Genomic DNA, 13,642 nt, shown 5'->3' with positions numbered 1-13,642 from the left:
GCCTTTGCCAATTTAACATAACACCCAATGGTGTTTTTTTTAATGAGGTTTGTATCAAGTTGCATGTGTAAAGTAGAGACAACTAATGTGTGCCTTTGGATGGTGCTGAATTCCACTTCCCAATGAGTCTAGACAGCATGACCAATTTGGAAAAATAATAACCATTATAGACCAATAACCTGTGGAGTGTCAAAGGTTACAGGCAATTCTGAAGTGTAGGATTGTACCATAATGGAATCAATCATTGGAGATTCTCAACAGCAATTCTCAGTGCTTTCAAAAGTATTCTTGTTTAAGAGTATTTTTAGGTGAAAATTTAATTTCTAAGGTGTATGTTTAGGATGCTTTTTTCTCTCTCTCTGCCCTAAACCAGCCTTGGTTTGTGCAAATCAAGTTTTCTTTTGAATTCTTGAATTGATCCAGCCTAAGTAGAGCAGCTAGACATAGTGTAAATCCACGATCCAAAAACTATGTCTTCTATTTGTCACTGTATAGTTCCTGTTTCCTTAAAAGTAAAGAAAGCCATGAATTATGAAATTCTTCCAAACACAATAATGTTAAATGATACTGGAAATTCTGCTCCATTGCAGAGATATTTACTGAGACAAAGAATATCCTTGGTGAAGCTCAGGAAAAAGGAACATTTTGGTTTGTGGTGAATTGCTGTTCTATACACAAACCAGCCACCTTTTAGTCCAGCGTTACAACATTACATTTTTCTGCTAATGTTTTACACATGTGGAGGCAGAAGGAGCATTATATGGCAGATTCTATGTCCTTCTTCTGAGTTTGTTTTCTTTCTGAATTTCTACTGAGCTCACCAGTCTCTTTTTCTCAGTGACAATATTTCTTCAGAGTTTGAATTCTGCTATTTCAGAAATGGCTGAAGAACATAAAAGTCCGGGGGGCTCTTCCATTGGAGAGAAATGGACTTGTCTGCTTATTAAACTGGACTTGAAAATGGACTTGACTGCTTTCTATTAAACTTGGAAGAGAAATCCACATTTAGTCAAATTTCTGTTTTCTGTCTTTTTGTTTCATTTACTATTGTAGAACAGGAAAACATTTATCAGGGAAAACCTGTTCAGCAGAGCAGTTTAGTACTATGCAGTGTGTTTTCTCCATTTATAACATCCATTAAGTTAGGAACATTTCACTTGCTTATTACTTACAGGATTGATAATTACTCAAAAGCATAAGAATCCTGTGGAAAAAAAGAGGGTGGTGATTTTCGGCAAATCATCTATGAACTCCCCCTCTTACTTGCTCTTTAATAGCGTTACTCATCTCTCAGACATTTGCAGACTGCTCCACTGTAGGTCTTACAACACAGTTTTCAAGAGAAAAGTGCACAATGCATTAGACTAGCAGAAGGTGCTGTGAGAAACAGTTGCCCAACGCAGTTTGAAGAACCTGTGTGTCTCCAGCTTCCAGTGTCCCTCACCTTCAATGATACTTTCTGGCTACATCTCTGCTGGAAGAAAGGTACACAAATTCCTGACCACGATCTAGCTGGTTAATGTTTGAATGCAGTTTAACTAGAAGACAACTTGTATTATAGTGGTGGCTTTGAAACAAAACTGAATCATTCCCATGCGCATGTCTAAACAGAAAGCAATTCTGAAAAGCATATGTGTTATTTGGTTGTCTTGAAACTTTCCAAATCTAGGCATGTGACGACATGCCAGCTGGGGATTGGCAACCTCAAACATGCTGGTGCAAAAAAGGACGTGTTAATTAAGGACAGAGATTTCACCTCTGCCTGCCATTTCACTCCAGTGTCTACTATCAACTTAATGTCACCCTAGATGTGATTAGGAAACAGTTATGTTTAAATCTGGTTCTTCTTCAATTGTACAAATAAATCCCCTATTAAAGAAAAAATATGTGGTTGACATAAGCTAAACCTTTTAGTTTTCCTTAAATTGTCTGATAATCAATCTTTTCCTATCCCTGGTTTATAGGAAACTGGGAAAGATTTTTATACACATAGCTCTTAGCACTAGAAACCTCTTTTCCCCATCTCTCATATTGAAATCTGTTGTCGAACCAGGAATGAGTAAGTTTCCACCTCATTTGATCAAAAATAATGGAAAAATTGGAACTTGGCATTCATCTGCTTGCCAAGCCAGCAACTAGCCAAATGCAGGCCTAGAAAAAGAGATATGTTAGGCTCATCACTTCGACCAAATTAGCATGGGAAGTCTTTCTTAGAGGCAATGGATTTGGACAAAAGCAGTAACTGCAGCAGAAGCATTATCAGGAAATATAGGCCTTTGGTTCTGCAGCTGGCAATATACTGAGAGTTGCAGTGATCATGAATGTATATCCAAGGATGCTCAACATTCCATATGTCCTGACCTCTTTCACTACTGGTTTATCGAAAGGACTGCAGCCATTATGGACATTGCAAATCAAAATAGTCCTTTCTTCCCTTTTGCTGCTGTTGAGAACATTGCTCAAGCTAGAGAAATATTTTCATATGGCCAAAATATTTCTTTTTAAAAAGCAAAATAGTGGGGAGAAGAGAATATGGAACAACTGAGTATTCAGATGATTTACCCAGAAGACACAGAAAGAGCCAAGCAATGGCAGTCTGTCAACCTGGAGCAGAACAGAGGTGACATATAGAACATGCTGCCAAGCAGCTGGTGTATAGGGTAGAAATAACACTACCTCTTCAGAACATCTCAATAGTCTGTATCTGTGCTCAGCATCTCAATGTTTTATATCCATCATTCTAACAGCATGACCAGAGATGTCAGGACTTAAAAGGGCCCATCATCCATCTGCCTGACTGGTTCTGGTTCAAATTACAACTTCAGATCTTTTCCCCAAACTATCTGGTATAGCAGCTCAGGGACATTTAGATTTTGGATTATGATGCTTCTTTCAAGCATTCTGAAGATTCAACACTTCTGTCTGTCCGTCTTTGGTTTGGCAGGACGAAATCAATGATAGTGAGTTTGGGTGTCCAGCAAGGGTCCGGTTCTATATTTGCCTTCTGTGTTTTCCAGTTCTTCTTCAAAACTTGGCAGGCCACCCTCCTCTATAGTCTCTGCTTGGTCCAGGTGGCTGCCCATCGTGCCATAAGACTGATGAGCTGGGGAGGCTGCTGGCGTAAGACTTAATTCTGGCTCTTGAAGCACAGTGGCCACAAACATCTGTAATGCAAAAAGTAAGACAGTTAAATTCTGGGGCTTTGAAGCTTTCATTTCTTTGGCTAACAAAATAGGTCATTAATTCAATATAGACTCCCCCCCCCTTTCCAAGTTTGGCAATTGTATGGCGGCAATTATTGTTTGTGGCTTGTGAAGCATCTCTGGAACATTAAAAAACTTCGGGGGCACATACCTTGACAGGAATCTGTATAAGTGCAACTTAATAAATGCAACTGTCTGTTTAATTGCAACTGCCATAGGCGTTTAGTACGTATGACAAATTATGAATGTACTTACATTTGAATTGGGTGTGGAAGAGATGCTACTTGTTTCTGTATCATTGAAAGCTCCCTCAGACTGTTCTGACATCTGTTTGCAGATGGAGAAGAATGTAAGTTGGATGTAAGATAAAAAGAAATAATGTTTGTTCTGTTTGGAAGTCCTTTCTGATTGTATAAACAATCAGAATTAAAATTGAGTGTGATTAAATAATGAAATTCAATCCCAGAATGCTTGATTAATCCAATATTTTCCATCTATATTTCCAGCTGACACCTGGGAAGGATGGGAGGCTGAGCCAACCTTGAGCCTGGTGAGATTCGAACTGCCTAATTGAGGCAGCTAGCAGTCAGCAGAAATAGTCTGCAGTACTGCATTCCAATCACTGCTCCACCTCGGCTCATTCTTATCCAGAAGATGCAGGATAATTTCTGAAACTGATAGCAACATTTTCTTCTGAGACTCTGCTGTTTTAGCATTAATTTAGTCTCCCCTTACACGAGACAGTCCAGATGTGTTCAGACTACCAGATCTTCAGTAACCATGGCTGTTGGCCATGTTGGGAGGAACTTGGAAAATTGTTCCAACTTTTCTATTGAAATACTTTAGGATGGATGCTACTACACTAGACTGCAGATCAAACTTAAGGAGCACCACCTTTAACAAGGTTACACATGCAGTCCTTTCTCAATCCCTATAAGCAGAGCATGATCACCTGAGATTTGTGTTCTTTGGAAAACCCCTTTGGACAAAAAATTGCATGTCAGGTATAGGCAATTTCTGAAGGTTTGGATAACTAGAGTAGACCATATGTTGTCACTGGAAGGAACAGGACTAATTTCTTGGTCCCCTTGGCGGTGGGGATGTGAAATGGAATAGGATAGAATAATAATAGAGTTGGAAGGGACCTAGGAGACCTTCTAATCCAATCATTTGGGCACTTAAGAACTTCTGCCCCAGAGCAATTATTTGAAAAGCAGTTAAAAATTACTAATTTTTCCATTGAGTTTGGCCAGCACATCTCAGGTGTTGGGGACGATGTGTGATCCATGAGTCATCAGTAGGGTATAAACTAGCACACAGTATATATATTGCATTAATCCACAATCTGATTCATTTCATTTTGGATTAGTATGTTATAGGAGTTCAGCTACTTGTGTTTTAATCAAATAACCATGGTTAATATGTGAACTCACTTAATTTAAATTTCTAGTAATTCATGACACTTATGAGTTTTAATGATAAACTGTCTCACAAAAATAGTTGTGAGGAAGAAAAGGGGCTGGACAATCATTGGTATGTTGCATTCTAAACCTCTGATAAACAAAGAAGATAAACAGAATGGAAGAAGAAAGCGCATGTTAACCACATTTAGGAGAAAAATTATCTATTTTAGGAATACTACACTGACTTGAAATTTAAAAAGAAAGAAAACTTGTGTGTGATTCAATCTATGCTTTATGCAGTATGACAAAAATAATGTATAGAAAACGAATATAGCCAAAAAGGAATGCTACAAGGTAAACAATCCAGAAATCTCCCATAGAAACAGTAATTCCTATCGACTTACACATTTAGACAAGTCTGATACTTTATATCAAACTTTTTATAATTACTTTTTGTAATTAGCTGGAACTCCATTAACTTTCTGAGATGTTTGGGAACCACAAAGTTACAGGAAAAACGTAATTGTTTGAACTTTTGACAATTTCACTGAGAACATCAAAAATTGCTTCTTAGAACGGAAACGGTAGGAGTTCTGGACCTGTAGACGCTTTTCTGTCTTTAAAGATTTTTATCATCAATGTGTCATTTGGCATACTCAGTGCATACATCTGTTAATAGTGGATTTCTAACTTTTTAGGAATAGATGGGGCATTCATCCCAGAACTGCATTATAGGAAAACCGAGGGGGAAAAGCGGGGGGAGAATAGTTATAAAATAATAGTTAGCTATGTAATATTACATCCAGAAATTAAAATTAGAACCATATCTTCATGCTTTGCCTCTCTAGTGGCAACTGGTCACAATGTTAAGAAACAGCCCCAAAGATCCAATATTATGTCAGCTGATTTCCACTTGCACAATAAAAGTTTCCTTTGTTTTTCTCCTTCCTTCATGTCTCACCAAATTGGCTCCAGAGATACTCTCAAGTTCTGGAATAGATTTGGGGACTGTGGTGGGAAAGAAAGACTGATCCATGAAGGTGTCCCATTGGATACAAGCCAAGAAATGAGTGCACTGTTACCTGATAACTGGAAGGTTTCCTTGGATGAAACTTCTTCAGGCACAGACCAAAGAAGGAAAAGGGAATGCAGCAGAGAAGAACCACACAGGTGAAAATAGTGATAGGACGAACAGAACCTACAGCATTAGGGAAGAGAGAAAGAGATTGGCACAATGCACCCATCCTCACTTCCTCTTCTACCTACAGTTCAAGGTAGACTTGCAGCTGGGAGCCCAGGGGCCTTTTGTGTTAGGAAGAAAGCTCATCCCATCTGCAAGATCTACATAGCTCTGATAATTGCTTCTAAAATTAACCTTTGAGGAATGATTATTACCTCCCTATTCTGTACAAACCTGCCAAGGGTACAAATTGATGTACCACTTTAAATATGCCTTTCATATGCTCAGGTATGACTATTATACCATTTAAGAAGTAGTGCTTCCTTCTGCACCACAGTGCCATTCTAGCTGCTCACTAAAATGAGCTGCGAAAGGACATCTCAGTTGTGTTCCCATTTCCCCCAATTCCCAATAAACTATTTGAAATGCAAACTTGTAGACCTCACTTAAAGGTGCACGTATGCTGTGGACTTATTAGGGATTTCTAGATCTAAACATTTGGCAGTCCTCCTCATTTAGCAACCACAATTGGCAACAGCAATTCAGTCATTAAATAATTCAGTTGCTAGTGAAACTGCAATTGTTCTAATGATCCACCTTGGCTTTCCTTTGCTTTTCAGACCTGCAATGGTTGTAAATGCGAGGATTGGTTATAAAGTTACTTTTTTTCATCACTGTTGTAATTGCAAATGGTCTCTAAATGAGGCAGTCACTAAAGAAGGACTGCCAGTATATTAGAAGTAAAGTAGTGGAAATATGCTGTACGCTTCTGAGAATCTTCCCTTTTCCCCCAATACTTTACACTGGCTTCCCTTCTGCATTTTCTGTACAAACGCTAAATTTCATTGCTATGAGCCCTCAAGCCCAACCAAGACAACAGGATGCTTAGTTTTGGACCACCTCGGATGCTGCTGACTTGCGCGCTCCTTTTTGTGCTTCAGAGAGTTGATTTTGGTCCAGGGTTATGCTAGCCACTCTGGCTCTTTAAAAGCCAAAGTTGTGTGTAACAGTCTTAATGACAACTAGGGAGTGTCATCCCTGAGATGCTTACTTAAATCACTTTTCTGGCCCAGGTTTGGGTTTCTTTTATCTGACCACTGACTTGGCTGTGGTTCTTTCTCCTCTTCCTCAAGGTTATTCCTAGTGCCAATTACAGCATGCCATGAAGAACACGAGAAATGAATGATGCAGCTCTGTGCCAAATTACATGCATGAATTTCCCTTTAACTCAAGTGCTATCTAATTGTCAATTGCCTTAATTCATTTTGGGATCAGTTGTGCAATGTATGTGCAGTTTCCTGTAATAGCAGGAGATCATCTTTTTCACCACCAAGTCCACAGAGACTATTCAGTTTTTGGCATATGCATATTAACATGTATCTGGCATGAACTCCTTACATTTTCAACATGTGTGAAATGATAGCTGGTGAATTGCCACCTTAGTTCTAAACCACTAATATAGAAAAACTGAAGAGTTTCCAGTCTCAGATGTATAACAATCATAACTCTGGATTCATAGTATCAAGAGGTCCAAGAGCTTAGCTGTAATAGTCCCACCTAAATAACAGAACAAACCATTGACTTGAGGACTTTCCCATCTTGCTTTTCTCCAGCTGAATTGACTCTAATTCTCCATATTTTCCAAGCAGTTTAGCTAGAATTTCAGTCCCATAAATTGGAGGATACAAGATTGGAGACAGTTGGTGTAAGCTAACTAACCCAAGTATAGCTCACGGAAGGCTCAATGAAATTTCACTTGCCTAGACGCAGAATGGAGAAGAAGAGCAGCCAAAACATGCAGAGAATCGGCGCTGTCACCACCTGGTTTACTGCTGCCAAATGGATGCGGTGGTTCAGCCTGGTAGGGATGTAGACGTAGTAAATATTGTAGCGGTCAACCATGTGCTTCAGTAGCATGTACAGCAAACCTGGGTGAATAGAGATGGAAGAATTGGGGCATGGAGAATGGCCACTTGGAGGAGACAGCAATAGCTGGGAGGATAACGGGAACTCACTCCATTATGCGGCACTAGGGATTCGAACCACCAACCTTTCTGATTGACAAGCTCAGTGTCTCAGCCACTGAGCCACCTTATCCCTATTGCACAAACTCTGCTTGCATGCAAAGGATTTATTCATTAGTGACATTTGAAAGATTATCAAGGAATTGTGCTGGAAAAATAATCTTGAGTAAAGGACTCCAACAGTTGTATTATACTCTATCAACACAACATCCTCATCTTGTATTTATGTTCTGTAACTCTTCTTTTGCATAAGAATCCATTCCATGGGATCAATTATATCAATAATCAGGGACAGCCTAGAGAATATGATAAATTTGTGGTTTCATGTTTGCATTTTTATTTATTTCCTATTAGGACTTTTGTTTTAGATTAATATCAAAGGAGGAAGAATTTACCTGTTTCTTGCTATACCACTTTCTTGGCAAAAATAACAATCCTGTCCCTCCAAGCCCATTAAAACTATTATAGAAATAGCTATTTTTTCGTAGCAAATAGCAATTTTGGAGTAGGATAGGCTAGCAGAAAAATGGCAGAGAGAGAAAGGGTAGCAGAAAACTCCCTGGTCCAATCATATTTCATGTGGTTTAAAAAAGGTGTAAATGTCAGCAAACAGAAATCCAGCAATGTGTTTGTTAATAGCATATTTTAAAATTATTGCAATGTATTGAAATCCCACTTTTTGCCCTAAATAATTCTTATTTGGAGAAATTACTGCTACTCAGCTATCATTTCTATATTCTTTTGTACATCATTTCACAAGGGTACTGTCTATGAGAAATAAACAGAATAAAGTACATTTCACTGCTTTTCTATTTTATAGGCCAACAGGTCTTTACAACAATAGCTGTTTGATTCCATTTACAGAAATCCATTAAGAGAGATCATCCCAAAGGCCGACAAGAGCCACGGCTTGTATTTGTTTGTTTTATAGTGGTTTGTTTTATTGCCTTAAATTGCAATCAGCCAGGCTCCAGACTTACAAAGATATTATTGGCAACAGCAGGAATTTTGGAGAAATTGTGTATCTACTTACCAAAGGGGACAATAATGGGGCAGGTGATACTATATGTCATCACTACAGCAAATATGCAGCAAGTCCAGGCATACTCCAGTCCAAACTGGAACTCATAGGCTTGATTCTGGGGAGGGAAAACACAGTAGCCCATCTTACCTTTAATTTTATTATGCATGAAGATAAATGAATGGTGATGGGATGGGAGAGCAGTCTCAAGGTCCTGGGCTCTAATCACTGTGGCCAACTAGCCACAGCCAAATTGTTATGGCCAACTTACCGCAGCCAATTTGTCGCAGGACAGCTTGCTACACCCAACTGGCCATGGGACAATTCGCTGCAGGACAAAAGTTACACTAGTATGGTGGAATGGAAGCATTAAAGAAAGGATGCAAAAGGAGGGACAGAACGAAATGTGAATGACAAAAATTAGAATATTTTTTATTTATTTTAAATAATTAAATTGAAATTGTCAAACTGTCAAAATCGTCCTGCAGCGAGTTGGCCTGTGGCAAGTTGGCAGTGGTGAGTTATCCTGCAGCAAGTTAGCCAGGGTGAGTTGGCTGCAGCGAGCTGCCCCATTCCGGGGGTCCTGTGCACAGCTAACAGTAGTTTGTTTTCTTTAGGCAGAGTTTACCCTTTTTTCAGGTGACAACTCTCACACAACTTTATTTATTTATTTATTTATTTATTTATTTATTTTATTTATTTGTCTTGTATGCCACCCACTCCCGGAGGACTCCGGGCGGCTTACAAAAGACAAGGGAAAGGGGGGAATAAGACAAAGACAACATATTAAAAACAAAACCAACATTCACAATTTCTATGGAGGTAGATGCTTCTCAGCTCCCCCCAGCCTGCTGGAACAGCCAGGACTTGGTGGCTTTGCGGAAGGCCGGGAGGGTAGTAAGGATCCGGATCTCAACAGGGAGCTTGTTCCAGAGGGCTGGAACTGCAACAGAGAAGGCTCTCCCCCGGGGAGTCACCAGCCGACATTGACTGGCAGATGGAATCCGGAGGAGACCCAACCTGTGCGATCTAATTGGTGTGAGAGAGGTAATCGGCAGGAGGCGGTCTCTCAGGTACCCAGGTCCGATGCCATGTAGGGCTTTATAGGTAGCGACCAGCACCTTGAAGTGGATTCGGAGACTAATAGGTAGCCAGTGCAGCTCGCGGAGGATAGGTGTAACGTGGGTGTACCTTGGTGCACCCACAATTGCTCGCGCGGCTGCATTCTGGACTAATTGGAGTCTTCGAACACTCTTCAAGGGCAGCCCCATGTAGAGCGCATTACAATAATCCAGTCTTGAGGTCACAAGGGCGTGAGTGACTGTTTGAAGGGCCTCCCGATCCAGGTAGGGTCGCAATTGGTGCACCAGGCGAACCTGGGCAAAGGTCCCCCTGGTCACAGCCGACAGATGGTGTTCTAGAGTCAGCTGTGGGTCCAGGAGGACTCCCAAATTGCGAACCCTCTCTGAGGGGCGTATAATTTCGCCCCCCAGCCTGAGAGATGGAACAGTTGGACAATCTTTGGGAGGGAACATCAGAAGCCACTCGGTCTTGTCTGGATTGAGTGCCAACTTGTTTGCTCCCACCATTTTTAAAAAAATGGTTCTAGTAATTTCACAAGATTTCAATAATTTAAGTATACATTTTAAATTATTTAATTTTAGGGGATCCAGAAATACTATCTAGGATAGAGGGAGGGATTTGTGGATATTGACTGGCACATATTATCAACTCATGATAACAACTCTGTTATTAAACCATTTCAAAATCACAGCTCTTAATGGCTTACAATGAAAAACAAATAAGCCTAACTTCTTCACTGAACAAACTATGTATGACTCCATGCCTTCCCTAAGCCAAACTTGCTTGAAAGGTAGTTCTTGTGAATTGTATCATGTCATTGCTAAACTCATGCCCAAAACTAAAGTAGGATGTTTCTGTTCATAGTTTGAATCATGCTACAAAGATTGCGTTGCAATAATGCTAATCCATGATGGGAGAGGCCAGATACATCTTGCTAAGACATAAACAATGCACTAGTGACTTAACATTATGTTTGAATAAGAAGGGGAATTTACTGGGCTAAAGAAAACAAGCCATGACTAAACACTGCCTGCTTTCAAACATTTCATGAGGTTCTTGCTCCATAAAAACTCTCATTGTTTCACTAGGTGAAATCTAGAGATTTACGGTACCATTTTAAACAGTATTGCTGGATATACAGGGCGGGGCATAACCTTTTCCTAGGGGGTCACAGCAAGATCGACAGCAGTTTACAACTTCCGCGACACCTCATTTTAAAGCCCATAAAAAACTGAATTGAATGAGCTATTAAATGTTAAATTTGCTTTAAGAATGGCTGGAAAATTCGATTCGGAAGAACAAAGCTCCTTGCATGCGTGCAAATGCGACTCAGCAATTGTTAAAGGAAAACAATGTCGAATTTTGGGGCAATGACGTCTGGCCGGGAAATTCGCCAGATCTCAATCCGGCAGAGAACATTGGGGCCATAATTAAGGATGAAGTGGAAGCTCTGATGATTCAGGAGCAAGGTCAAAATCGATATTCGGTTGAAACTTTGAGAATGAATTTGGAAACTGTGTTGAAAAATCTGGAAAATCGAACGGAACTGTTTGAAGATTTGTTGTGTTCTTATCCACCTCGTTTGAATGCTGTTCGAAGGGCTAATGGTGGTCATACTGACTATTAAATCGTGTCAATAAACTCAGTTTTTGATGGGCTTTCGAATGGTGTATGAATTATTTGTGTTGTTATTACAAGTGTTGCTGTGACCCCCTAGGAAAAGGTTATGCCCCGCCCTGTAATCTATTTGTACATAATCCTAGTCACTCAGGTTACATAGTCTCCTAATCCTACAAGCAAGGTTTCAAATGTCCAAAATAAAAACCCAGCAGACCCGCTTGATGTGGAGGCGCTCAGGTTCAGATTTAGCAAAGCAGAGCCGCGTGGCATAGACAATGAGCCCAGGGATTCGCAACAGTTCCATGGCTGTCCCAATTAGGCTGGAAGTGACAACATAGTTGACAAAGAAAGCTCCATTATCGGGGAGAAAAACACACCTGCATTAAAAAAAAAATCCAGGAAAGTGTGCATAAGAAACAGAGAAAGAGACAGCATAATATAACAGAAGTATATCCTGAGAAAGGCCATATGCAGTCTTCACAAATTAAAATTGGTGACCCATCTGGCAACATACTCAAAATGTTCAGTAATACTTACTGAAATTTTATCTTTGCTTGATCCACAAAGTGAGTGTCAAACAGCCACCGAAAGAAGAGATCCAAACTGGGAAGGGGAAACAAAGAAAAACAGCAAGGATCATAAGGTTGTTACTTTTTTTAAACAAATACTCACACCTGAACCCTGCTGGCTCAATAGAAATGGGGCATATTTCAGTTTATGCAGCTTGAGGATGGGAACAATTTCTTCAGTGAGGTGCAACCAAGCTAATTTAACCCTTTTCAATTAGCGAAAGCAGACATGACGTTGTGGTCAAAGGAAAGGTAGCAATTAATATTTCAGTGCAGGAAGATGCAGTTCTTACAAATGTGAAAGAACAGGTGGGACAACTGGGGGATGAGTGAGTTTGTGGAGATGGTGTGAAGCAGCCTCTCTTCTCATTGTAAAAGACCTTCATCTCTAACACAGCACAATATCAGAACGAATCTGACAGTGCCTTTTCAGACTACAAATTTTATTAAAAGGTAAATGCTGTCATGCTATTGAACAGATGTTTCAAGTTAAAATAATATCAATGGCTAATTTGGAAACGTGAACAAACCCATTGAATATCTACATGAACTATTCCTATGAGACAGTGCTAATTATTTAGCTTATCTGTTAACAAAATCATACTGGAACATTTTGCCTGTCTGCATACCCAGTCAAGGATGTGAACAATTTAGGGAAGGCCACCGAGCTATGAAGGATTGGTTTAATACTATGTGAGGAATGAAACTGCAGGAAGGACAAGCCCACATCTTTTGTAGGCAAACATGACTGGAACAGTTTTATTTCTGTTAAGCCCATCTGAAACCACACTCCATTACAGTGTAAGTAATGTGTCCATAACAATAAACCCTTGTCTGAAACTACCCATTAAAGTACTGCCCAGCTAATTTAATAATATGTAATTTGATATGGGCACTATATCAAAGAGGTGAGGAGACAATTATCAGGAGGAGGGTCTGCATCCAGGGCCAACCAACACATTACCCTTACCACCACACTCAGCTTAGTGCTTTTTAAAAAAACCCAGTTCCATTCTATTATCATGAGCTATTCCTAATGAAAACCAGATCAATATGGAGCATTTGCAATTTTTCTCTTTACCTGGTCAGTCCAAGTGAAGGTAAGATGATAACCATAAATACCAGAAAGAAATAACACTTGTGCATTGTGATCTGATTTTCACCTGACCTAAAGGAAACAAAAATGCATTTATTTGGGAGATGGAGGGAGAGCAGCAACTTCAAAAAGAGGAGAGGATTTAAAATGTTACACCAGTGGTTCTCAACCTGTGGGTCGGGATCCCTTTGGGGGTCGAATGACCCTTTCACAGGGGTCGCTTAAGACCATAGGAAAACACATATTTTCGATGGTCTTAGGAACTGAGACATCAATTTTATGGTTGGGGTTCACCACAACATGTGAAACTGTATTAAAGAGTCACGGCATTGGGAAGGTTGAGAACCACTGTGTTACACCATCAATAAAATGTTCCAAAATGTTTTCACTAGAAAATTGTCACTAATAAGCATTTGTGCCTATTTGCCTTTCCTGAGTTAATT

The 13,642-nt window shown here is 39.8% G+C and overlaps 1 protein-coding gene across 8 annotated transcripts in view; it reads right to left on the bottom strand.

The window, feature by feature from the left end:
• Nucleotides 1-1,014: 1,014 nt before the first annotated feature.
• TMEM63C (transmembrane protein 63C) overlaps nt 1,015-13,642 on the bottom strand; it is a 77,542-nt gene continuing 64,914 nt past the window's right edge. For all 8 annotated transcript variants that reach the window (XM_087724664.1, XM_087724658.1, XM_087724688.1 and 5 more), the window contains 8 exons: nt 13,185-13,271; nt 12,072-12,137; nt 11,749-11,911; nt 8,844-8,949; nt 7,547-7,714; nt 5,689-5,804; nt 3,459-3,530; nt 1,015-3,164 (listed from right to left, as the gene is read on the bottom strand). In XM_087724664.1, the coding sequence (XP_087580790.1) occupies nt 2,952-3,164; nt 3,459-3,530; nt 5,689-5,804; nt 7,547-7,714; nt 8,844-8,949; nt 11,749-11,911; nt 12,072-12,137; nt 13,185-13,271 (991 nt within the window). In that variant the 3' untranslated portion in view covers nt 1,015-2,951. The remainder of the gene's footprint in view (nt 3,165-3,458; nt 3,531-5,688; nt 5,805-7,546; nt 7,715-8,843; nt 8,950-11,748; nt 11,912-12,071; nt 12,138-13,184; nt 13,272-13,642) is intronic.

This window comes from Thamnophis sirtalis, unplaced genomic scaffold (assembly GCF_051295495.1).
Source record: "Thamnophis sirtalis isolate CommonGarterSnake01/CBP01778 unplaced genomic scaffold, rThaSir2_p1.2 scaffold_1, whole genome shotgun sequence".
Classification (NCBI taxonomy): Eukaryota; Metazoa; Chordata; class Lepidosauria; order Squamata; family Natricidae; genus Thamnophis; species Thamnophis sirtalis.
This window is presented reverse-complemented; position numbering and strand designations above follow the sequence as displayed.